General features: G+C 49.4%; 2 protein-coding genes across 6 annotated transcripts in view; one reads left to right on the top strand and one right to left on the bottom strand.

Annotated features, from left to right (window-relative positions):
* lrch3 (leucine-rich repeats and calponin homology (CH) domain containing 3) overlaps window positions 1-5,034 on the bottom strand; it is a 21,962-nt gene extending 16,928 nt beyond the window's left edge. The window contains exons 1-6 of one of the 4 annotated variants that reach the window (XM_085131590.1): window positions 4,725-5,034; window positions 3,149-3,293; window positions 2,605-2,731; window positions 2,415-2,520; window positions 206-342; window positions 21-130 (exon numbers count right to left, since the gene is read on the bottom strand). In XM_085131590.1, coding sequence (XP_084987716.1) covers window positions 21-130; window positions 206-342; window positions 2,415-2,520; window positions 2,605-2,731; window positions 3,149-3,293; window positions 4,725-4,956 — 857 coding nt within the window. In that variant the 5' untranslated portion in view covers window positions 4,957-5,034. The remainder of the gene's footprint in view (window positions 1-20; window positions 131-205; window positions 343-2,414; window positions 2,521-2,604; window positions 2,732-3,148; window positions 3,294-4,724) is intronic. The other 3 variants (XM_085131591.1, XM_085131592.1, XM_085131593.1) reach the window with 3 other exon arrangements.
* Window positions 3,934-25,271, top strand: abcf3 (ATP-binding cassette, sub-family F (GCN20), member 3). 2 transcript variants are annotated; one of them, XM_085131594.1, is made up of 23 exons: window positions 3,934-4,382; window positions 7,156-7,424; window positions 7,542-7,733; window positions 8,143-8,290; window positions 8,367-8,443; window positions 12,594-12,649; window positions 12,987-13,084; window positions 13,156-13,278; window positions 13,351-13,617; window positions 13,733-13,813; window positions 14,794-14,853; window positions 14,937-14,993; window positions 15,193-15,215; window positions 15,293-15,348; window positions 15,664-15,864; window positions 21,958-22,034; window positions 22,115-22,159; window positions 22,240-22,372; window positions 22,835-22,923; window positions 23,268-23,359; window positions 23,442-23,574; window positions 24,192-24,279; window positions 24,779-25,271. In XM_085131594.1, exons 3-23 carry the CDS (start codon window positions 7,661-7,663, stop codon window positions 24,935-24,937), a joined length of 2,136 nt encoding a protein of 711 aa, XP_084987720.1. In that variant the 5' UTR covers window positions 3,934-4,382; window positions 7,156-7,424; window positions 7,542-7,660; the 3' UTR covers window positions 24,938-25,271. The 2 variants fall into 2 exon arrangements, with proteins under 2 accessions (XP_084987720.1, XP_084987721.1); XM_085131595.1 differs by lacking the exons at window positions 3,934-4,382; window positions 7,156-7,424; window positions 7,542-7,733 and adding an exon at window positions 7,759-7,945.
* The last annotated feature ends 943 nt before the right edge of the window (window positions 25,272-26,214 follow it).

The following is a 26,214-nucleotide window of genomic DNA, read 5'->3' as shown; positions in this document are numbered from 1 at the left end:
GTGTGTGTGTGAGTGCAGACCAGGAGCTGAAGGTCAGAGGTCGTCTGTCGTACTCGGGCAGGTCCGGCGTCGTCTTGCTGGCCTCCAGATTCAGGTACTTAAATATGTGAACTTTCCCTTTAATGCAGATCTGCAGACAGGAAGCAGACGTTAGCTCTGAACCGACACCTGCACGGGGACGCCTGCGAGGTCACTTCCTGCGTACCTGAGCGGGCGGGGTCTGCAGCGGGTTGTTGTCGAGGACGATGGTCTGCAGCTGCGTGAGGCGGCGGTAACAGACGGGGATGGAGGTCACTTTGTTACAGGAGAAGTCGAGACGCACCAGAGGCAGCTCGGCCAGCTCTGCAGGGACGACCAATCAGATTACCCCACGAGCCATCACGCTGCACTTCCCAGGTTTGACAACACAATGACTCAATTCTCTTCTTATGGTTCCACCCGATCTTTTCCACTTATCAGAGAGCTGGAGGGGTGGAGCCTATCCCAGCTACCATAGGGCGAGAGGCGGGGCTAAATACTACTAACGTGAACTTTATTAATCCCTCCACGGAAACAAGTCCTCTGCATGCTGCGTTTTACTGGAAACATATTTACAAGACTGAAAAACACTTTGATTCTATCGAGGGAATTTATCATCACTGAGGTCAGAGAAGTTCCTCTTGATCCAGAGATGTTATTAAAGACACATCTGGTTAAATGTTATTAAAGACACATCTGGTTAAATGTAAGAAAAGTATTGATGCTCTTTGTACTTTCTGCAGCAGAGGAAACAATCTGAGTTATTTTGGGAATGCACGTAAACACATGTGCTTTGGATCGATCTAAATAATTTCATAAACACCAAAATTGATCCCTCGTGTAAACTGAAGTTGCAACATATTCTCTTTGGCCTCTCACATACCCACAAAATAACTCCAGGAAATAAATATTATCAATCTTCTGATTATTTTTGCCAAATTTCACAAACATTGTACAAAATCTTCTCAACAGCGTCCAAACATCTTTGTTTTTAAAGCCCTGATTGATCTGGAGAATCTTAAGAACAGTTCTGACTCCAAAGTGTGTAAAACACACGAGCTGTGTCGAACGTTTAGTTTCACTTCACTTACATGTTGTTTATTTACACCTTGAGCACCTTTTTCCAGTTATTTTGTTTATTTGTTTTCTCCTAAAGTAAACTTTTTTGTTTACGTACGTAACTTGTCAAAGATACTGCACGCTGTGAAATCTTCTATATTCTTGCGATCGTGGGGTGACCCCTCTACCTGCTGAGCTGTCCCTGTCCTGGACAGGTCGCCGGTCTGTTGCAGGGCTAACAGAGACCATTTGCAGCTCACCCCACTCACTGCCGGTCTGTGGACCGTAGGAGGAAGTCGGAGTACCCGAACAGACGCCACGCAGACACAGGCCCCGCCCACATGGGAACCCAGGACCTTCTTCGAACAGTACTAACCGCCACGCTGAATAAGTCACATGACCGACTCGCTGCCCTGGCAGAGCGTTCCTCCCTCACGATGGCCACTAGTGGACAATCGCAGTACTGCACGTGTTTTTACTGTCTCCTCATCCTGGAGGAAAACTAAAGAAACCAGGACGACCTATGACTGTGGATCTACGCTGCGCCCAGGCAGCTTCATCAGATCCCTGAACGTGGCGTGGAGTATCGCCTCGCACTGCCGCCGGGACTGACCGCCATGTGTGGTTTTGATCTGGGTGGATAAATTTAAATGAGCTGTGCTGAGCGCCGCGGTCGCTGTGGAGCGTCAGCGATTGGTGTGATTCTGTTAAACTCAAAGACGTGCAAACGACTGTTTTTACCTGCTGGGTGGGCGTGTCCCCGTAGCTCTGACGTCAGGTGATTTTACTACTCAGCTGTAAAGAAACTAAACTTGACTCGCCATCAGAACTCGCTCAGGATTTCACAGACGAGTCGAGACAAGCAGAGAAATGTGGCGGCGACTGAGCTGTGAGAGCGAGAGCAGCTCTTTGGAAAGATAACAGGAAATGCCGCGGCCGCTTTGAAACCTGAACACGACGGCGGCGCTTCGAGCCGCTGCTGTTCGGCCTGTGTGATGATTTTAATCACACGCTTTGACAGGTGGAGATTCACGACGCTGACGTTGGGGTCAGAGGTTACAAACTGCAGCTCACCCGTCTGCACGGGGGAGGAGCTCCACGCTCAGACAGGAGCACCAGACCCATCAGTGGGTTAGTCTGGTCTGAGCCACGCCCTCTGCCGTGGGCTGACTGACAGCTCAGGGGGAGGAGCTTAGATTGGCAGCGCGATGTTTTATTCCACTTTAACCTGCAGTCATTTCTCAGGGCCTGAGTCAGCTGATCGGCTGACACAGAAACAATAACTGATCAATAAGTAACAGAGCGCAGCGTCACCATGGTTTCACGCGTTTGTGTACCTGGTGGCAGTCGGACCAGGTGGTTCCTCCTGATGTTCAGGTCTCTCAGAGCCTCCAGCTGGCCCACCTGAGCAGGCAGAGTCTGGATCTCATTGCAGCTCACATCCTGTGGGCGATCAAAGATATCGATAATCAATAAGCGCTGCGATTGGTCAGCGAGGATGGCGATGTGCGGCGTGAGAGGACCGACCAGCTCGGTGAGGTGCCTCAGCTGTCCCAGCTCCTCCGGCAGAGAAACCAGCTTGTTGTTGCAGGCGATCAAAACCTTCAGAGGGAGGCCGCAGACGACGGCGGGCAGCACCGACAGCTGGTTCCGACTGAGGGGAGGGGCATTAAGAGAGGGGCGGGGTCAGAGACACAGGCATCCAGCTGTAAACATGTGACAAGTGTGCATGTGACAGAGAACAGAGGAAGAGGACGACTACGAGACAAAACAGAGTGAGACAAAGAAAAAGACGATGAAGAGCAGAGAGGAAGAAGAAGAGGAAGACGAGGAGACGCTTCCAGATTCCTCCTGGTCCTGCTGATCACACCAAAAGTGGGCTTCATGGTTTCCCACCAATAAAATCAGCAGTGAGCAGCACCCACAGGTCACCCACAGCAAAGCACGCCACAAGGTGAGGACTGAGAGCACTTCCTGTTTGGTGCCGTCTGACAGAGTGTGGAGCTCGTGATAAATGAAACAGACCTGAGGTGTGTGTGTGTGTGTGTGTGTGTGTGTGTGTGTGTGTTACCTGAGGTTCAGGTAGGTAAGCGCCTGCAGGTTGAGCAGGCCGTCAGGCAGCGACCGCAGACAGTTCTGGTACAGGTTCAGACTCTCCAGAGACACGAAGAGACAAACCTCAAGAGGAAGCTCCGACAGCCGGTTACGAGACAGATCTGCACACACGCACACACACACACACACACACACACACGGTACAGGTTAACCCGAGATCACACACACACACACACACACGGTACAGGTTAACCCGAGATCATACACACGTGTTCCTGAAGCTGCTGGTGACCCGCGCACACACGGAGCTCACACACAGGAACATGACCCACCTGCAGAGCGGGACGCTCGTCCCTGCTCACTCTGCTCACTCTGCTCACTCTGCACACACAGAAGTGTGAGATGCTCTGAGATAGGCGATGTTGTGACTCTAAAGCAGAGATACAGAGGAGCTGAGGAGGACAGCACTGAGGTGAGGATCATGTGACCGTGAAGCAGCTGTGAAGCCTCAGCAGAGAGGAGGAGCCTGGGCAGGTATGGACAGGTACAGCTCACATTTGTTGTGCTGATACAATCCTGCATGGCTCAGGATGCGGGAACAGTCCTCCCCCTCATCCAACATCAGCCTGGTCATCGCACCTGGGCGGCAGTGCTCACTCAATTCACGTCACACACACGAAACACTCGTCTTTGTTTGTTTCCGGTCTCGTGCTTCCCGAGTGTGTCCAGGGAGATGACGAAACCCAATCAAACACGTTAAACTGTGACGTCATTGCAGGTTACGTACAGCGAATATCGGTTTGGGTGCAATTTAGTGTGAATGAAAGGAGCACGCGCAGCATCAGCATGGCGGGCTTCGATCAGCTGATCGATAATCAATGCTGTTTGTTCTGTTTGTTCTGCTCGGCACGCCGGCCCGGGCAGGCGGAGCCGCCTCTGTGTCCTCCTGGCTCGTTATCTAATCAGAGTCGAACAAAACAAAGCCAGCCAGGTGTGTGGTCACCTTTGGGCCCAGTCTCTGACTTCAGACCCCCCCGGGTGGTCAGCCTCCCCTCGCCCTGGTGACCCCGCACGCCTCCTCCGCAGTGTTTACAGGCTGTCGGGGGCAGAGCTAACAAGCTAACATGCTAACAAACAAGCTGGCAGGTTAAGCGGCACGAGCCGTCACCTCTGAGATCAGGTGACAACCTCTCAGCCTCGCCGCAGTGAGAGCCGTTAACCGCAGCTTTAAACCCGGCGGCAGCACCCAGGTAACCGCGCTAACCCTGCTAACATGCTAAGAGCAGCTTACCGGGCTCAGACCCGAACCGTCCGGTACAAAAACGCCTCTGCCGGCGGGCTCGGTCCCCGGATTCACTGCGACTGCCTGTCTGCGCCGGTACTCTCCGCTCGGAGAGCCCGGTAAAGGCAGCGGAACCCCGGCACGGTGCCGATTTCTGAGTTCGATGTTTGTCACAACACCGGCCTGACGGTGTCCCAGCCTACCCGCAGCCTCAAACCCGACTTCCCCAAAGCACTCCGGACTAAGCCACCGCCCGCGGCCCGCTATACACGGCCCGCCGCCGGGCCGGGTCCCGGTGCGGTTCACTCACCGGCCCTGGTGGTGTCGGTCAGGTCGTGGTTGGCGGCGCACCGGGGGAACTCCTTCAGCTTCCTGCCGCTCAGGTTCAAGCTCCCGGTGGCCGCGGCTTCGTCCAGCGCTCGGTCCAGAGAACGGTTCCAGGGCGCCGGGCCCAGTCCGTTACTATTCCCGGTGCCGCCGCCCCCGATGGTGAAGCTGAGTCCGGCGCTGTCCGCAGAGCCCAACAACACCGAGGCCGCCATTACACGCTCCGGCTGTTAGCTCGGTGCTAACGGCTAACTCCCACCCTAAAGTCCAGGCCGGAGCATGCGCATTGCGGCGCTGGACAAGACGAAGCGAGCAATGCTGTAGTATTACTGCAGTACTACTACTTTAGTACTGCTATAGTGCAGCTGCAATACTACTGTAGTATTATTAGTACTGCTGTAATACTGTCATCTATACACTATACCACTATAATTTAGTACTAGTGTAATACTACTTGTCAAACTGCAATACTACAGTACTATTATATAAGATATGTAACTCTTTATTGTCATTGCACAGTCATACATAGTACAGTAGTGCAATGAAGTTGGAAAACTGTCCTACGTCGGCACTACATGTAACACAACACGATACAATACATAATAAAAAGAAGAAGAAGTGTATGTGTATTGCACACTGTTATTATTGCACATTAATTATTATTGCACCTTGTTATAAATATAAATATTATTATTGTTATTGTTTTTACCGTTGCTACCTCCCCCCCTAAAAAAGTCCAGGGAGGTATCCAGTCAGGTCAGCTGTTAGCATTGATCAGGGCTGTTGCCCTGTTGTAAAAGCTGTCCTTGAGTGTTTGTTCAGGACCTCAGCAGCCTGAACCTCCTGCCAGACGGCAGCAGCTTAAACACCCGGTGTCCTGGGTGTGTACCGTCCTGTAGGATGCTGCGTGCCCTCTTGAGACAGCGAGTGCTGTACAGGTCCTTCAGGGAGGGAAGAGGATGTCCAATGATTTTTTGGGCCATATTGATGACCCTCTGGAGTGCCTTTCTGTGTGCTGTGGTGCAGCTGGAGAACCACACACAGATGCAGTATATCAGCACACTTTCAATGGAGCAGCGGTAGAAGACGGTCAGCAGCTCCTTCAGGTCCATTTTTCTGAGGATTCTCAGAAAGTGGAGACGCTGTTGGGCCTTCTTTAAGACCGCAGAGGTGTTAGAGCTCCATATACTAGTAGTGTAACACTACAATTGAGTGAGGAGACTCACTACTAGAGATGGGCAGTAACGCGTTACTTGTAACAAGTAACGCGTTACTGTAATCTGATTACTTTTTCAAGTAATGAGTGAATTAAGTGATTACTATTGCAAAAACGGTAATTAGATTACTGTTACTTTCCCGTAGGAACGCTGCGTTACTGCGTTACTAAAACCGTGATTTTTTGCGAGAATGTCTCATGACAGTGACGTGCGACGTTCGTGACAACAGCTGTGTGCAGATCAACAATGGATCATATATCGAGTGCAGAGAGAGTATGAGCGTGCAGCGTTTAAAGCGTGGAAGTACTGACCTTACTTTGAGTTTGATTCCATAAAAAGTGACAAAAACATTAGTGTCCGTTGTGCGTGGGAAGAAAACTTCTTTTTACAGCGAAAAAACCCCTAAACTTCCAAACAAGCACCGAGTAGCTACAACGTAATGGGAAACTCACAGAGAAACTCGCGGATTCTTCCACTGACCGCTGCACACCTGCACCAGGGTAAACCTCCGCCTACCCCACTCCTGCTTTACAGGTGAAAATAGAGCAACAGGACCGCTAGTCTTTGACTTTATTTATTTTCTGCTGTGTTTTACTTGCATCTATTTGAAAGACTGAGTGTAAACACACAAAATATTTTATTTTATGTGCTGGAATGTGCAGAAAATAGGTTTAAATGTTAAACTAATTTCTTCCAGTCAGAGAATGTTGCAGATAATTAAATGTTTGCTTGATGCATAAAGTTAAAAGATTAAAACTGATAAGTTTTAAAAACAGACTTTTATTTGATTACATTTTGTATGATGATGCAGAAAAAGATGAATTGGGCTGAAAGATCTATCGCTTTATCACCTATTCAGGTTGTAAATCGTGTTTTTAAAAAGTAACTAAGTAATTTAGTAATTAATTACTTTTGAAAATAAGTAATCAGTAAAGAAACGGGATTACTTTTTTGGGGAAGTAATCAGTAATTAGTTACTGATTACTTTTTTCAAGTAACTTGACCAACACTGCTCACTACCACTGTAATACTTAATACTACTGTTACATTACTGTAGTGCTACCACAGACACACTGGAACAGAGAGCCTGGCGAGCAGTCACGATACTGCTGAAATACTCCAATACTCTTGTAAGATTACTGCCCATCGTACTGTGTTCTGATTTTCATGTCGTTTTTATTATAATTTAATAAACAGGAGGAGGAGGTGCTCAGTGAGCAGCGTGGACATGAGTCCATCACAGGGATAGCTCAGAGTCACAGAGGCCGAGCAGGTTTGAGCATGTGCAGAGGATGGCGGCTGAAGATGGAGCTGCCAGGCGCGCGGGGGAGAGGAAGATCTGAGAGGAGGTGGTGTTACGTCCCTCTGCAGCCTCTAATCTGCTCAGTGTGTTCAGCTGGTGCTCATGATGTAGTGAAGAAGAAGAGGAGGAGTCGCCGCCCTGCTGGCCAGCAGAGAGAATGCAGGTTAACGCTTGAGGGTTTTTTATTGTTTAGTTTATTTTATTTAAAATCACGTGACATCCTGGAAACGTCAGGACTTCAGACAATAACAGGATTTTTTTTCTTTAAAAAAAAGAAAAGAAAAGCGGGGGCTCCTTCACCGCTGACGTCAGCCGCTCCACAAACGTCATCTCCCAGAGTTCACAGCGCTGTCGCATACCGGCACATGCGCGTCCAGGCGGTGTTCGGGGTCGGCTATCATGGCGACGTACGTGGACATCCTGAAGAGCGAGTTTCCTGAGATCGACGCGGAGCTGTTCCACTACATCACAGGTGAGAGGCCGGGCACCGGGCCGCTGTCCGGGGGGAGCGAGCCGCTGTCCGCCGGCCCGGAGCCGACGGGGTTAGCCTGACAGCGGCTGCTCTTTAGCCCAATGAGCTAACGAGCTAACCGGGCTGACAGCACTCGGAGCAGGCACACCGGCTAGCACGGCATAACCCGGCACGCCTGCACCTGAACCTGGGCTGGCCTGAGAGACCCACAGGTAGCGGAGACACGGAAGCAGCATTACAGGAAGCAGAAACCCTGAGACTCATTTATTGATCCTGTGATCCAGCTCACAGGCAGCTGGTGGGGGCTCTGAAATCAGGAGGGTTTCCTTCTTCCTCGTGGTGTGTGAACGGGAGCAGACACGCAGCCCGCAGCTGCTGATCCTCCTGCTGAGGTGTGTTTGTGTTGCAGGTGTCCTGGATGGCGGCGGGGCAGATTTCGAGGACAGCGAGGAGGTCTACGACGCGGTCGGCGGCGTGCTGCAGGAGGTGTCAGCTGACAGTAAAAACGAAGATGACATCCGAGACATCTGTCTGCAGATGTTCAACACGCTGAAACTGTGAGGACTGGGTGGGCGGGGTCTCCTCTGGGCCGAGGCGGCGTGTTAATTGTTAATGTGAACGTGTGTGTTTCAGAAACCAGCACCGCGGCGCTCAGAGGCAGGTGCTGCTGGACGCTCCCGTGCAGCTCTCCCAGATCTCTGCAGACAGCGGTAAGGTCAACACGCCGAGGAGCACGCACACACAGGCTGTGAGAGTGCAGAAACCAAACACTCTCCTAACCAGAACACACCTCGTGTGTGTGTGTGTGTGTGTGTGTACACTACCAATCAAAAGTTTGGACAGCTTCTCATTCGATGGTTCTTCGGAGTAAAGAACAACTCTGTTTGTATTGTAGCTTCCTCCCTTTGCTTTGTCGACAGCGCTGCAAACCCTCGGCCTTCTCTCAGTGAGCTTCATGATGTAGTCACCTGACATGGTTTCACCTCACAGGTGAGCCTGTCAGGGTTCATTTGACAGGTCGGTGCACAGCTGACAGCTGCTAGAAGTTATCTTATGGCAAGAACCAATCAGCTGAGAGAAACAACCGTCCACCATTACTTTAAGAACTGAAGGTCAGTCGGTCCAGAAAACTGCTAAAACGCTGAATGTGTCCCTGAGTGCAGTCACAGAAACCATCCAGCACTGGGATGATCACATGAGGACGCCCCAGTGAAGGAAGACCAGAGTCCCTCTGCTGCTGAGGACACATTCATCCGAGTCACCGGCCTCAGAAATCACAAGTTAGCAGCAGCTCAGATCAGAGCTCAGATAGACACAGAGCTCCAGCAGCAGACACATCTCTGCACGTTCAGAGCAGACTGTGTGAATCAGGCCTTTGTGGTCAAACAGCTGCTGAGAAACACGACTGAGGAGAAGCAACAAGCAGAGATTTGTTTGATCTGAGAAACACGAGGATGGACGTTAGACCATCTGTGCTTTGGTCTGATGAGTCCACAGCTGAGATCTTTGGCTCCACCTGTTCATGTCTTGTGAACTGATGGTCTCTACATGCATGGTTCCCACTGTGAAGCATGGGGGAGGAGGTGTGATGGTGACACTGATGGGGATTTATTCCAAACTGAAGGCGCACTGACCCAGCATGGCTACAACAGCATCCTGCAGCAACATGCCATCATTCTTCAACGGCACAATGAGCACAAACACACCTGCAGGCTGTGTGAGGCTCTGTGATGGAGCGGTGCAGACACAGTCACCTGAACCCAGTGGAGATGGTTTGGGATGAGATGGAGCGCAGAGTTAAGGCAAAGGGCCGACAGGTGCTCAGCATGTCTGAACTCCTTCAACACTGTTGGAACCATTTCAGGAGACGACCTCACCTCACGCTCGTGGAGAGAAGAGAAATATGAAGCAAAGGGGGGCAATTATGAAGCATGGAAAACTAGGGCTGAGTATCGTCACTGTTTCAGTTTTGACTCAGTCAGAAATATTCTAATTCTGATCATTTATCAGCACATATCCATATTTTATATGTGTGTATAAACCAAAGCTGACACTGAGACTCCATCAGAGGTGTGAGCATCACAGCAGCTTTGTGTCAACTGAGGCTCAAACAGAAAAACATGAAGCAGCTTTTCCTGTTCTGCCTTTTTATAGCAAATAACCTTAAAAATGTTCTGCAGTCGATCAGAAACTGAAGCAAACCATGAATCAAATGTGAACGTGACCTGATGAAGTGAAGCAGAGTCACAGAGGTTTGATTACAGACACAGCTGAGCAGTAAAAGTTTCCATTTGTTCAGTTTGAGCAGCAGAGACGAGGCTTTGCTGTCAGAGGCGACAGCGCTGAGCACAGCAGCAGCTGCTGGCTGATAAACAGATTTGATGGTGAACTGGTCTGAGAGAGAGAGAGCTGTGCAGGAGCCAGGGTCAGAGTTCATGAGCATGTTGATCAAACGTGAAGCGTAGTTTGATCTTCTGCTGCTGGTTCAGTCAGTTTGGGTCCGAGTGACGAAACCTGCAGCTTCAGGATCTGTGAGCGGTCGACTCTCAGCAGACGAGCTGCTGGAACAGTTCATGCTGGGTCTGACAGAAAGGTCACACTTGGACCTCTGACCCCTGTCCACCTTTGAAAGCAGCAACATTGGACACGTGAGCATCAGATCTGGACCAGGGAGCATGCGGGAAGCTGGGCAGGTCTGATGAATCACGTTGTCTTTTCCATCGCGTGGATGGCCAGGTGTGTCACTTACCTGGAGAACACCTGACACCAGGATGCATTATGGGAAGAAGCCAAGCCGGCGGAGGCAGCGTGATGCTTTGGGCGATGTTCTGCTGGGACACCTTGGGTCCTGCAAAAGGGTTAGGGGTGAGGGTGTTATCCACAAAACAATTTAATGAGTGGAAAAGAACGATCTATTTATTTGGCAGAGTAAAAAACCAGGGTACGACTTAAAACTCTACAGTTGCCAAAAAACCAAGGTGGATAATCCTTACCCAGCCTGGAGGACGAGTACAATGTGGCACAGCTTCAGTATTTAGTTAGATTATGTGATAACAGATATGAGGCAAAGTGGAAAGATTTGGAACTTGCTCAACTGGATATACCTCTACAGCTTTACTAAAGTCTACAGAAAAAACGTGTAAATTGCATGAGTGCACCAAAGTAGCCTTAAATACACGGACTAAACAAAGTAAAAAATTCAATTTGGAAAGGAAAATGCGAAGCTGGGTAGGATATGATAGGGGTTTCACACCAGCACATTTGGACGGTGTTTAGAGAATGGACTTGGTATTACAGCATACTGTAAATCTCAACCAAACAGACATGGACAGCTTCCTACAGCTCAGTGAAACTTACGGGTTAAACAGACTTTTACAGACACTTACAGTTGAGACACCATTTTAATAAAACATTAAAGTTGAACGGGAGGATTCTGAGGAGGGGGCTCATTGATGTGTTTGACGACACCTATAAAGGTAAAGTACATAAAAGGCTGATCTGGAAACTGTACTCGTGTTTACACTCATACAGGACCCAGTCCACCCAGTCTGTTAGGAACAGATCTCACACTTACGTATGAAGGTTAAATGTTTGTAACAAAAGCATGACGACCTCTAGCTCCCCTCTTGGGAGGGAATTTTCCTGGAAGAATAGTAATAATAATAGAATAGAGATTTTCATTACAGTAAAAACCTTCTTAATCCTCATTAGTATTTCGGCCCAATAAGATTTAATAGCCGGACAATCCCAGAATATATGGTCAGCCGTAGTGTTGCCACATTGGCTCCAGCAGTGACTGGGTTCAGGTTTGCTGCTCTAAGTGATTAAAAAGCTTTTGAGTTTTGCTACAATATATTTGGAAATGCACCAGTTGAGATGAATACGAGAGATAAATACCCTCTTAAAATATTCCTGGCAGCAAGTAAAAAAGCAATAACTAGAAGATGGCTGGACAAGGACCCACCAACGGTTGGAGAGTGGTCAGCCATAGTAGAAGATACTTGTGAAATGGAAAAGATGACCTTTCCTCTAAGACTCTGTAAAGACACATTTCAAAGATATTGGTCAAAATGGTTTTCGAGTATGGAAGAGGTTGTGAATAATGTAGGGAAAGATCTTCATTCTGTTTTCATTTAACCTGATTGGTGCTCGACTGGTCTGAATTCCTTATGATGCTGAATGGACGCTTGTGTAGACGTGCACGGAAATATGTAAAAGCGTGCATGAGTGTGCATGTAGATGTAGATATGTATTATGGTAAATGGCCTGTATTTGTACAGCGCTTTACTCGTCCCTAAGGAGCCCAAAGCGCTTCACACATCCAGTCACTCACATTCACACACTGGTGACGCAGCTACATTGTAGCCACAGCCACCCTGGGACGCACTGACAGAGGCGAGGCTGCCGGACACTGGCGCCACCAGTATTATGTATGTATATGTAGATACTTGAAAGTGTGTGAGTATGTACATAGACGTGGGTGTGGGGGTATATAGTGTCACACAGTGACCCTCAGAGTGTGTGAGCTCAGAGGGGAGGCACAAATATGGAAGAAGTCTCGACCTCTGTTAAAAGTGTTTAACATGATGGTTTGTGTGCTGTGCAGACGCCAGCCTTGATCCGTGTTTATTGTTAAAGAAAAGCTGTGACTAAACTGATTATCATGGAGAGATTTTTGATGTCTTTACGTCGCCGCCGCCGTCATCATGCTGCCGTCGTCATGCTGCCGTCGTCATGCTGCCTGCAGCGAGGAGTTTTGACTGTGTCACGTGTGTGCCCACTACACCTGCTGTCTGCGAAGACATTAATATTATTACTTATTGATGTCATGTATTGATCTGCCTGTTTCCTTCTCCTCAGTTTCTGCAGCCAAAGACGCCGAGGGCATCTGGATGATGAGGCGTGCTCAGAACACGGTACGTACCGGAAACCTGCGCGGGACAAAAATGACAGCCTCTGATTAAAAAGTCAAAAATGATGGACGATCATCAATAATAATTGATTCAATCAGCAGATTATTGATTTAGCACTAGCTTTAGCCTGCACGTGTATCGACACGTTAGTCAGCCAGTCAAACGAGACGGAAATGTTCAGCACAGACGAGAGCCAATCAGAACTGAGTTGTGTAGAAAGGTGTGACGAATGTGGAAGTGGTCCAATCAGAAGCGACCTTCCTGCGCAGTCAGGTTCGATCTGCCCAGGAAGCAGTTCAGCTAGCTTCCTGTTTCTCACAAAACTGCTTTCTGTCTTCAGACGGTCGACGCCAAGAAGCTGGAGAAAGCCGAGGCGAAGCTGAAAGCCAAACACGAGCGCAGGAGCGAGAAGGACTCGCAGAAGGCCTCCAGCCCACTGTGAGTCCGCCGACCACCTGCCGTCACCTGCACACACCTGTGCCCCTCTCACCTGTCCTCTGTTTCCTCAGAGTCCTGGAGGAGGCGTCGGCCAGTCAGGCCAGCAGTAAGAAGGACAGCCGAGTCGACCAATCGGGGAAGAACCGCAGCTACGACATCCGCATCGAGAACTTTGACGTGTCCTTCGGAGAGAGGTGAGCGCTCGGAAAACACCAGCGGGGCGCAGCGGGACGGCTCGTTTTCTCACACCGCCATTTGTGTCTCAGATGTCTGCTGCAGGGGGCGGAGCTGAGCCTGGCGTCGGGCCGGCGGTACGGCCTGATCGGCCGCAACGGCCTGGGGAAAACGACGCTGCTGAAGATGCTGGCGAGTCGCAGCCTCCGTGTCCCGGCTCACATTTCCATCCTGCACGTGGAGCAGGAAGTGGCGGGGGACGAAACGTCGGCGCTGCAGAGCGTCCTGGAGAGCGACACGGTGCGGGAGGACCTGCTGGGCGAGGAGAGGAGGCTGAATGCTCGCATCGCCAACGGAACGTAAGAAAAACGCTCTGAGGCGTGGCTCGCAGAACACATTTAATTCAGCTAATGAGAGCGCAGCAGGCGGCGTGTTTGTCCAATCAGCTGCAGCCGTCTCTGACGTGTGTTTCAGTGCCGACGGGATGGAGAGCGTGCGGCTGTCCGAGATCTACGGAAAGCTGGAGGAGATCGAAGCTGACAAGGCGCCGGCCCGGTAACTATGACAACCGCACCGACACGCTGCTGTTCTTCTTCGCTGGTGTTTTTCCAGCTGACAGGAAAGATTTCTCCTCGTCCTCTGCTGCGATCCTCCGAGGCGGCGGCGTGTTCGAGGCTCTGTGATAAAGTCGTACACGTCCGTGAGCTCGGTAATGCCGCCGAGGTACCCAGGTACACCGCGTTAAATCAGCCCCGCCCACAGAACACAGTGCGTAACCACAGAGTCTACATCGGGCTGGAAAACGTAGCCGCCATGATTATTGGGATCCAGATGTGAGGAAACAAGTCTTAACGATGAGCCAACGGTCGGCGAGAGCAGGGCTGACACGGCGCCCGACGCCACGCCTCAAAACCTCATCAAAAACCTTTAAATCTGCTGATGAAGTGAAACTTAAGGCGGCGCCGTGGTTCTGGGGTTGGTGCTGCTGCCTCACAGCAGACTGCGAGGGTTCCGCCCATAGTCCAGTCACATGCATGTCCGACATAGGCTCCACCCCCACGACCCTGAACAGATGCAAGTTAAAGGTTTAAATCCGGCCTCGTGTGTTCAGACAGCAGTACAAGCCTCTCGCTGATCATCAAGTCACTGAGCACGTGTGACGTCTGAGCGTGTCCGTTTACCTGTGTGCTGAAGGCGCACTCGAGAATCGAGACGCTAGTCAGCACAGATGTGGTGATGAATCGTGAGGTCGATGGTTTGATCCCCGGCTCTGTGTCTCGGGTAGAGGGCAGGCTTATGAGAAGTTTAACCAATAAGATGCATGAAAGCTGGTAGACCCGCCCACTGAGCACAAAGCCTCCATCCAGTCGCGTTCGTACCTCAAGTTAGACGTGAAGCGCTGTGAGAGGTTTTCACCAGCAGGGGGAGCCATGGCGAGGCTTCACCTGCTGCTGATGTTTCTACTCAGAGGATTTTACTGATGTCGGTGTGAAACCCACACACAGTAAGAAGCTGTTATTCTCTCGTCCAATCAGAGCGTCTGTCATCCTGGCTGGTCTTGGATTTTCTCCCAGAATGCAACAGCAGGCCACAAAGTGAGTCACATGTCCCCCCCTCCCCACACACACACACACACACACTCCTGTTTAGTGTCATGCTGAGTGTGTTTTCTCTGCAGGGAGTTTTCTGGAGGTTGGAGGATGAGACTGGCACTGGCCAGAGCTCTGTTTGCTCGGTGAGCGATACACACACACACACAGAGTCACACACACACAGAGTCACACACACACAGAGTCACACACACAGAGTCACACACACACAGAGTCACACACAGTCACACACACACAGAGTCACACACACAGGGTGAAGATGACGGGAGTCTACAGATCGATGCTCAGCTGATGATTTCTTCTTCTCTGGTTTCTTTTCTGCAGGCCCGACCTCCTGCTGCTTGATGGTGAGTCACACCTTCCTCGCTGCAGCTGTGATGGGAGGAGGAGGTCTGTGACGTATTCTCCATGTTTTGTGTTTCAGAGCCCACCAACATGTTGGACGTCAGAGCCATTCTGTGGTTGGAGAACTACCTGCAGGTAAGGTTCGCCTCTCTGCAAACAGCGGCCTCGCTCACAGACGTGTGCGTGAGTGTTTCTCTCACACCTGGATTCTTCTCACCTCAGTTTGTTTACACATCCTGACGATGTCACCTCACGTCCTGATAACGATCCCTGTCACTCAGTGTTAATGCTGGACGATGAAAACAGGTCAGCCTGCTTCCTAATGAGGAGAAACTGGGGCGTGGCCATATTCAGACTGTAGGTTTAAAACGTTTGTGCGGTGGTGTCAGTGAACGAGGCGGGCTGGTTATCTCAGCTGCACTAACCTCATAAGTCATCCCTCCCCTGCAGACCTGGCAGTCCACCATCCTGGTCGTCTCCCACGACAGAAACTTCCTGAATGCCGTGGTCACAGACATCATCCACCTGCACTCCCAGAGGCTTGACAGTTACCGCGGCAACTACGAAAATTTTATTAAAACCAAAGAGGACCGACTGAAGAACCAGCAGAGAGAGTACGAGGCCCAGCTGCAATACAGACAGCACATACAGGTACACACAGGTACAGACAGTACAGACAGTGCAGACAGGTACACACAGGTACACACAGGTACAGACAGTACAGACAGGTACACACAGGTACACACATGTACAGACAGTACAGACAGGTACACACAGGTACAGACAGTGCAGACAGTACAGACAGTACAGACAGTACAGACAGGTACAGACAGGTACACACAGGTACCCACAGGTACACACAGGTACAGACAGTACAGACAGTGCAGACAGTACAGACAGGTACAGACAATACAGACAGTACACACAACTACAGACAGGTACACACAACTACAGACAGGTACAGACAGTACACACAGGTACACACAACTACAGACAGTACAGACAGTGCAGACAGGTACACACAGGTACAGACAGTGCAGGCAGTACAGACAGGTACACATAGGTACACACAGTACAGACAGGTACACACAACTACAGACAGTGCAGACAGTACACACATGTACAGACAGGTACAGACAGTACACACATGTACAGACAGGTACAGACAGTACACACAGGTACAGACAGGTACAGACAGTACACATAGGTACAGACAGTACAGACAGGTACACACAACTACAGACAGTACAGACAGGTACACACAACTACAGACAGTACAGACAGTACACACAACTACAGACAGGTACAGACAGTACAGACAGGTACACACAGGTACAGACAGGTACACACAGGTACAGACAGTACACACAGGTACAGACAGTGCAGACAGTACACACATGTACAGACAGGTACAGACAGTACAGACAGGTACACACAACTACAGACAGTGCAGACAGTACAGACAGTACACACAGGTACACACAGGTACAGACAGGTACACACAACTACAGACAGTACACACAGGTACAGACAGTACAGACAGGTACACACAACTACAGACAGTGCAGACAGTACAGACAGTACAGACAGTTACACACAGGTACAGACAGTACAGACAGGTACACACAGGTACAGACATTGCAGACAGTACAGACAGTACACACAACTACAGACAGTGCAGACAGTACAGACAGGTACACACAACTACAGACAGTACAGACAGGTACAGACAGGTACAGACAGTACAGACAACTACAGACAGGTACAGACAGTACAGACAGGTACACACCAGTACAGACAGGTACAGACAGTACACACAGGTACAGACAGTACAGACAGGTACACACAGGTACAGACAGTACACACAGGTTCACACAGGTACAGACAGTACACACAGGTACAGACAGTACAAACAGTGCAGACAGGTACACACAGGTACAGACAGGTACAGACAGTACACACAACTACAGACAGGTGCAGACAGCTACACACCAGTACAGACAGGTACAGACAGGTACACACAGGTACAGACAGTACACACAGGTACAGACAGTACACACAGGTTCACACAGGTACAGACAGTACACACAGGTACAGACAGTACACACAGGTACAGACAGTACACACAGGTACACACAACTACAGACAGTACACACAGGTACAGACAGTGCAGACAGGTACACACAGGTACCGACAGTACAGACAGGTACAGACAGTACAGACAGGTACAGACAGTACACACAACTACAGACAGGTACACACAACTACAGACAGGTACACACCAGTACAGACAGGTACAAACAGTACACACAGGTACACACAGGTACACACAGGTACAGACAGGTACACACAGGTACAGACAGTACAGAAAGGTACAGACATTACACACAGATACAGACTGTACACACAACTGCAGACAGTGCAGACAGTACAGATAGTACAGACAGGTACACACAACTACAGACAGTACAAACAGTACAGACAGGTACACACAACTACAGACAGTGCAGACAGTACAGACAGTACACACAGGTACAGACAACTACAGACAGTACACACAACTACAGACAGTACACACAACTACAGACAGTGCACACAACTACAGACAGTGCAGACAGTACAGACAGTACAGACAGGTACACACAACTACAGACAGTACAGACAGGTACAGACAACTAGACAGTGCAAACAGTACAGACAGTACAGACAGGTACACACAACTACAGACAGTACAGACAGGTACACACAACTACAGACAGGTACACACAACTACAGACAGTGCAGACATGACACACAGGTACAGACAGTACACACAGGTACAGACAGTACACACAGGTACAGACAGTACAGACAGGTACACACAACTACAGACAGGTACACACAACTACAGACAGGTACAGACAGTACACACAGGTACACACAACTACAGACAGTACAGACAGTGCAGACAGGTACACACAGGTACAGACAGTACAGACAGGTACACACAGGTACAGACAGTGCAGGCAGTACAGACAGGTACACACAGGTACACACAGTACAGACAGGTACACACAACTACAGACAGTGCAGACAGTGCAGACAGTACACACATGTACAGACAGTACACACATGTACAGACAGTACACACATGTACAGACAGTACACACAGGTACAGACAGGTACAGACAGTACACATAGGTACAGACAGGTACACACAACTACAGACAGTACAGACAGGTACACACAACTACAGACAGTACAGACAGGTACACACAACTACAGACAGTACAGACAGTACACACAACTACAGACAGGTACAGAAAGTACAGACAGGTACACACAGGTACAGACAGGTACACACAGGTACAGACAGTACACACAGGTACAGACAGTGCAGACAGTACACACATGTACAGACAGGTACAGACAGTACACACAGGTACAGACAGTACAGACAGATACACACAACTACAGACAGTACAGACAGGTACAGACAGTACAGACAGGTACACACAGGTACAGACAGGTACACACAGGTACAGACAGTACAGACAGTACAGAAAGGTACAGACATTACACACAGATACAGACTGTACACACAACTGCAGACAGGTGCAGACAGCTACACACCAGTACAGACAGGTACACAGAGGTACACACAGGTACAGACAGTACACACAGGTACAGACAGTACACACAGGTACAGACAGTACACACAGGTTCACACAGGTACAGACAGTACACACAGGTACAGACAGTACACACAGGTACAGACAGTACACACAGGTACACACAACTACAGACAGTACACACAGGTACAGACAGTGCAGACAGGTACACACAGGTACCGACAGTACAGACAGGTACAGACAGTACAGACAGGTACAGACAGTACACACAACTACAGACAGGTACACACAACTACAGACAGGTACACACCAGTACAGACAGGTACAAACAGTACACACAGGTACACACAGGTACACACAGGTACAGACAGGTACACACAGGTACAGACAGTACAGACAGTACAGAAAGGTACAGACATTACACACAGATACAGACTGTACACACAACTGCAGACAGTGCAGACAGTACAGATAGTACAGACAGGTACACACAACTACAGACAGTACAAACAGTACAGACAGGTACACACAACTACAGACAGTGCAGACAGTACAGACAGTACACACAGGTACAGACAACTACAGACAGTACACACAACTACAGACAGTGCACACAACTACAGACAGTGCAGACAGTACAGACAGTACAGACAGGTACACACAACTACAGACAGTACAGACAGGTACAGACAACTAGACAGTGCAAACAGTACAGACAGTACAGACAGGTACACACAACTACAGACAGTACAGACAGGTACACACAACTACAGACAGGTACACACAACTACAGACAGTGCAGACATGACACACAGGTACAGACAGTACACACAGGTACAGACAGTACACACAGGTACAGACAGTACACACAGGTACAGACAACTACAGACAGGTACACACAACTACAGACAGGTACAGACAGTACACACAGGTACACACAACTACAGACAGTACAGACAGTGCAGACAGGTACACACAGGTACAGACAGTACAGACAGGTACACACAGGTACAGACAGTGCAGGCAGTACAGACAGGTACACACAGGTACACACAGTACAGACAGGTACACACAACTACAGACAGTGCAGACAGTGCAGACAGTACACACATGTACAGACAGTACACACATGTACAGACAGTACACACATGTACAGACAGTACACACAGGTACAGACAGGTACAGACAGTACACATAGGTACAGACAGGTACACACAACTACAGACAGTACAGACAGGTACACACAACTACAGACAGTACAGACAGGTACACACAACTACAGACAGTACAGACAGTACACACAACTACAGACAGGTACAGAAAGTACAGACAGGTACACACAGGTACAGACAGGTACACACAGGTACAGACAGTACACACAGGTACAGACAGTGCAGACAGTACACACATGTACAGACAGGTACAGACAGTACACACAGGTACAGACAGTACAGACAGGTACACACAACTACAGACAGTACAGACAGGTACAGACAGTACAGACAGGTACACACAGGTACAGACAGGTACACACAGGTACAGACAGTACAGACAGTACAGAAAGGTACAGACATTACACACATACAGACTGTACACACAACTGCAGACAGTGCAGACAGTACAGATAGTACAGACAGGTACACACAACTACAGACAGTACAAACAGTACAGACAGGTACACACAACTACAGACAGTGCAGACAGTGCAGACAGTACAGACAGTACACACAGGTACAGACAACTACAGACAGTACACACAACTACAGACAGTGCAGACAGTACAGACAGTACAGACAGGTACACACAACTACAGACAGTACAGACAGGTACAGACAACTAGACAGTGCAAACAGTACAGACAGTACAGACAGGTACACACAACTACAGACAGTACAGACAGGTACACACAACTACAGACAGTACAGACATGACACACAGGTACAGACAGTACACACAGGTACAGACAGTACAGACAGGTACACACAACTACAGACAGGTACACACAACTACAGACAGGTACAGACAGTACACACAGGTACACACAACTACAGACAGTACAGACAGTGCAGACAGGTACACACAGGTACAGACAGTACAGACAGGTACACACAGGTACAGACAGTGCAGGCAGTACAGACAGGTACACACAGGTACACACAGTACAGACAGGTACACACAACTACAGACAGTGCAGACAGTACACACATGTACAGACAGTACACACAGGTACAGACAGGTACAGACAGTACACATAGGTACAGACAGGTACACACAACTACAGACAGTACAGACAGGTACACACAACTACAGACAGTACAGACAGTACACACAACTACAGACAGGTACACACAGGTACAGACAGGTACACACAGGTACAGACAGGTACACACAGGTACAGACAGTACACACAGGTACAGACAGTGCAGACAGTACACACATGTACAGACAGGTACAGACAGTACACACAGGTACAGACAGTACAGACAGGTACACACAACTACAGACAGTACACACAGGTACACACAGGTACAGACAGTACAGACAGGTACACACAACTACAGACAGTACACACAGGTACAGACAGTACACACAGGTACACACAGGTACAGACAGTACACACAGGTACAGACAGTACACACAGGTACACACAGGTACACACAGGTACAGACAGTACACACAGGTACAGACAGTACAGACAGTACACACAGGTACACACAGGTACAGACAGTACACACAGGTACAGACAGTACACACAGGTACACACAGGTACACACAGGTACAGACAGATACAGACAGTACACACAGGTACAGACAGTACACACAGGTACACACGGGTACAGACAGTACAGACAGTACACACAGGTACACACGGGTACACACATTACAAACAGGTACAGACAGTACAGACAGATACACACAGGTACACACGGGTACAGACAGTACAGACAGGAACAAACGGGTGCTCCACTGTATGCCTGCCTTGTTGGTGTCTGTTCGTTGTTTCATGTCAGTGACTCGGTGCGTCTGTAGGATGTGCTGCTCACAGACAGCTTGAATCACAGACTGTCTGTCAGGTGATTCTGTGTCACAGAGCTGATGTAGTTTTGGTGAACGGCTGCTGTGTGTCTTTCAGGTTTTCATCGACAGATTTCGGTACAACGCTAACCGAGCAGCTCAGGTGCAGAGTAAACTCAAACTCCTGGAGAAGCTGTGAGTGCTCCTCGCCCTCCTCGCCTTGATCTGGTGTCTGTGCTGCCTGTCTGTAAGCTAATGCTTGCTTTCTCCCGCAGACCTGAGCTAAAGCCCATCGAGAAGGAAATTGAGGTCACGCTCAGGTAAGAAGATGACCTCTGACCCCCGACGATCACTGTGGCAGTGAAGCTTGGACTGGCTGACATGCTGTGTGTCGCTTCAGGTTTCCAGATAACTTTGAGAAGTTGTCTCCGCCCATCCTGCAGCTGGATGAAGTCGAGTTTTACTACAGCAAAGACCAGCCGCTGTTCTCCGGACTCAACCTGTCAGCTGACCTCGACTCTCGGATCTGCATCGTATGTGTGACAGCACTGTGTCGTGACCTCACGGTCTTATCACCATGGTGACCTCACGGTGTCACCACGGTCAGCGTATAGTGCTTTACAGCTGACGGCAATGAGTCAGCAGAGGGCGCTGTGCGGGTGGAGAGACCTTCAGGTGTGGCTGGCTTAGCTGGCATGGCTCCAGGTTAGCTTGTTAGCTCAGGGATGGACTGACAGGCCGCAGAGCGTCAGGCCTGCACTGTACCGTCAGACACGTTGGCGAGCGTCTCCTGAACACGATAGGTGGCTCCACCTGGTGGTGTGATGCAGCAATTACAAACTAATTATTGACTAAGATGAGTTCTCAAAGAGGCATGCACAGATATCAGTACTCAGACAGGAAGTGAGCACTGGGCGCCTCTGCAGAGTGAGAGGTACAACAGGAAGTGCAGTCATTAATCAGCTCGCTGTTTGGGCTATTGTGTTTCTCGGCAGGTCGGTGAAAACGGTGCTGGTAAAACCACCGTCCTCAAGTTGCTGATGGGCGAGTTGACACCGGTCAACGGAGTCAGGCAGGCTCACAGGTAAGACGACCAGTGGACCAATCAGAGCAGAGGAGTCTGTTGGTTGCATCTTATTGGTGCACTGTCCAGGAAGCTTTCTTCCTCTCCTCTCGCTCTTTAAGGGATGGACTGCGCTGTTTTTAGGAAGCTTTAACATGTTCTCCCTCTTGGCTCCTCCTCTTCCTGTTTCTACCTGTGATGTGTTCCAGCCTTTGCACCTGTTTCATTCTTTGTTTCCGAGTACTCGCCATTGTTCATGCGCTGTTTGTGGGATCTGCTCGTGCTCGGAGCGATTGTAGCGAGTGCTGATAATCGCGACGCGCTCGCTAATCTAAACATGCCCGCTGCTCATCTTTTCGCCTCAGGAACCTGAAGATCGGTTACTTCAGTCAGCACCACGTGGACCAGCTGGACCTGAACGTCTGCTCTGTGGAGCTGCTCCTCAACAAGTTCCCCGGTAACTATAGCAACAGCGCCATCAACAATACCATTGGCAGCTCCACGTCGCGCTCTGATGGGCTGCTGCGTTTGCATCGCAGGTCGGACCGAGGAGGAGTACCGCCACCAGCTGGGAGGTTACGGTATCACGGGAGAGCTGGCCACGAGGCCGGTGGCCAGCCTATCAGGAGGACAGAAGAGCCGCGTGGCCTTCGCTCAGATGACCATGCCATGGTAACTGATGACTGAGTGCAGTGTAAAGCGCTATACAAATACAGGCCGTTTACCATTTCTTCAGAGGGTCCAACACAGGGGCGGAGCTAGACTGTTGACACAGAGTGGGCGGGACTCTTTAATAAAAATGTTACAATTATGCAGCCATAGTGTTTCCACAGGTTTGATGTAAGTAACCATAGAGCAACAAACCTTCCTTTAAATACGATGTTAATCAGAAACACACGGCAGACATCAGTGTGTTTGTTTTTGCTCCATCTGCTGACTCTGTGCAGCGTCTTTAACGTACAGCAAGTGAAACACGTTCCTTCAGTTTCCTTTAATAACGAGAGAGAGTGTGAACTAACCCTAACCCACTTGGTAAAGACAGATCAGAGTGTGTCTGTGTGTGTGTCTGTGTGTGTGTCTGGAAGAAATCTGTCTTCATCATCATCGCTGTGGCTGAAGGACGGAGCAGGCGGTGCTGAGGATCAGTCGCACTCTTCTCAAAGCGCTCGCTGTTGAAATCTGACCTGGCTGGACGTGACTCCGCCTCTTCCTGTGAACACGCCCCCAGCCAGATTGATAAACCTGTTATTGTGGTTTTGATGGTGATGATGTCATCTTTGTGTCCTCAGCCCAAACTTCTACATCCTGGACGAGCCGACCAATCACCTGGACATGGAGACCATCGAGGCGCTCGCTAAGGCTCTGAACAAATTCAAGGTGTGTGTCTGTGTGTGTCTGTGCAAGTCTGTGTGTGTGTGTGTGTGTGTGTGTGTGTGTGAGTCTGTGCAAGTCTGTGTGTGTGTGTGTGTGTGTGTGTGTGTGTGAGTCTGTGTGTGTGTGTGTGTGTGTGTGTGAGTCTGTGCAAGTCTGTGTGTATGTGTGTGTGCGTGTCTGTGTGTGAGTCTGTGTGTGTGCGTGAGTGTGTGAGTCTGTGCAAGTCTGTGTGTGAGTCTGTGTGTGTGTGTGTGTGAGTCTGTGTGTGTGTGTGAGTCTGTGTGTGTGTGTGTGTGTGAGTCTGTGCAAGTCTGTGTGTGTGTGTGTGTGCGTGTGTGTCTGTGTGTGTGTGTCTGTGTGTGTGAGTCTGTGTGTGTGCGTGCGTGTGTGTGTGCGTGTGCGTGTGAGTCTGTGTGTGCGTGCGTGCGAGTCTGTGTGTGCGTGCGTGTGCGTCTGTGTGTGTGTGTGTGCGTTCTCACCTGTGTGATGTCACGTGTTTCAGGGCGGGGTCATCCTGGTGTCACATGACGAGCGTCTGATCAGGATGGTGTGTAAGGAGCTGTGGGTGTGTGAAGGCGGGAAGGTGCGGCGCATCGACGGCGGCTTCGATGAGTACCGGGACATCCTGCACGAGCAGTTCAAGAAGGAGGGTTACCTGTGACGCTCCACCCACTGCTTACTGACCGTACCCACCACTGACATAACCACGCCCCCTCCATTATGATGTGTCGCAGCAGCTAATCGGCGTCTAGAGCGGACCGGAGGACTTTTTCTTCTCTGAACTCTCACCTGCTGCTCAGGTGATCTGCTGCAAGCTGATTGGCTGTGAACTCTGCGGGGAGAGGGGTCACCCAGAGCGGCTCGGCGTTTATTTAACGAGTGAACCTGTCGTCTGTCTGTCGTCTCAGCTGATTGTGTTTTGTATGGCAGCGGTTTCCTGCGAGCTGATGTCACAGTGACATCAGACAGCGAACAAATAAAAGAATCATATCACGCCTCCGCCTCTCTGCTTCACTCCGGGGTGGGGGTGGGTCGTGGGCGGTATTAACTGTGCCAGGCAGTACTCAGAGGTGCCACCGGAGGGCGCTCAGGAGGAGCAGATCTGCTTTCAGGAGTGACGTTTTTACACGTTTATCCCAAATGTGGCTGCGCTCACTGCTAACGAGCAATGCTAACGAAACGCTAGCTAAGCAGTGACAACAAAACATGTCCGCCTGATTAAACCAGGTTAAAGCGAGGTGAAAAATGTGATTTGGTATTTTTGTTTTTAAATGGTACCGTGGAAACGTGCTGGGCGGTTACAGATAGCAGAGCTTTATGAGCTGTGTCGAGCTTCACAGCGGTACAACACCCAGAAACTACGGGCAGAAATCTGTGCCATCACAAACTGAATTTGAATAAGTTAAATTTGAATTGCTCAGATTGAATCTGAATTGTAACCTGAATAAATGCTTTTGAAAACTGAATTTGAATTAGTCTAATTTGAAATTCAATTTATTGGTTTGAAAATGATCAACACTAAATTGAAATTGAATTTTATAGTTTGAAAATGAATTGATTTGCTTTGAAACTGCATTTTATCCTTTAAAAATTTAGCTCTCGAATAATTTCAGATTCACTTCTCACCATTCAGTTTCAGTTCTACAGTTCAGTTTTTTGGAACTTACATCCGGTTCCGGTTCAAGCGCAGATTAATAGAACTACGTTTTACTAGCGGACAGAAAGTGTTACTGACGGGAATCTACAGCATCTTGAGCTGAATTCAGACTTCAGAAGTCATTCGTCATGTCGAATGACCAGCGGATAAACTCTCAGGTTGGTAATAAATGTATTACATGTATAAGAATCATGTTAACAAATGATAGCCGTACAGTAACTTTTATGCTTATTGTAGCTGTTAGCTAAAAACGCTAATTTAGCGTAGTTTGTCCTGGATTC

This window comes from Neolamprologus multifasciatus, chromosome 14, assembly GCF_963576455.1.
Source record: "Neolamprologus multifasciatus chromosome 14, fNeoMul1.2, whole genome shotgun sequence".
In the NCBI taxonomy this organism is placed as follows: Eukaryota; Metazoa; Chordata; class Actinopteri; order Cichliformes; family Cichlidae; genus Neolamprologus; species Neolamprologus multifasciatus.
The sequence above is the reverse complement of the archived record's forward strand: the minus strand, read 5'-3'. Positions and strand labels throughout refer to the sequence as shown.

Coding starts and splice junctions, on each gene's coding strand:
- abcf3 (XM_085131594.1), top strand. CDS start 7,661: ATGGCGACGTACGTGGACATCCTGAAGAGCGAGTTTCCTGAGATCGAC. Junction 12,650..12,986: donor TGAGGCGTGCTCAGAACACG/GTACGTACCGGA, acceptor TTCTGTCTTCAG/ACGGTCGACGCCAAGAAGCT. Junction 15,349..15,663: donor GGTTGGAGAACTACCTGCAG/GTAAGGTTCGCC, acceptor CCTCCCCTGCAG/ACCTGGCAGTCCACCATCCT.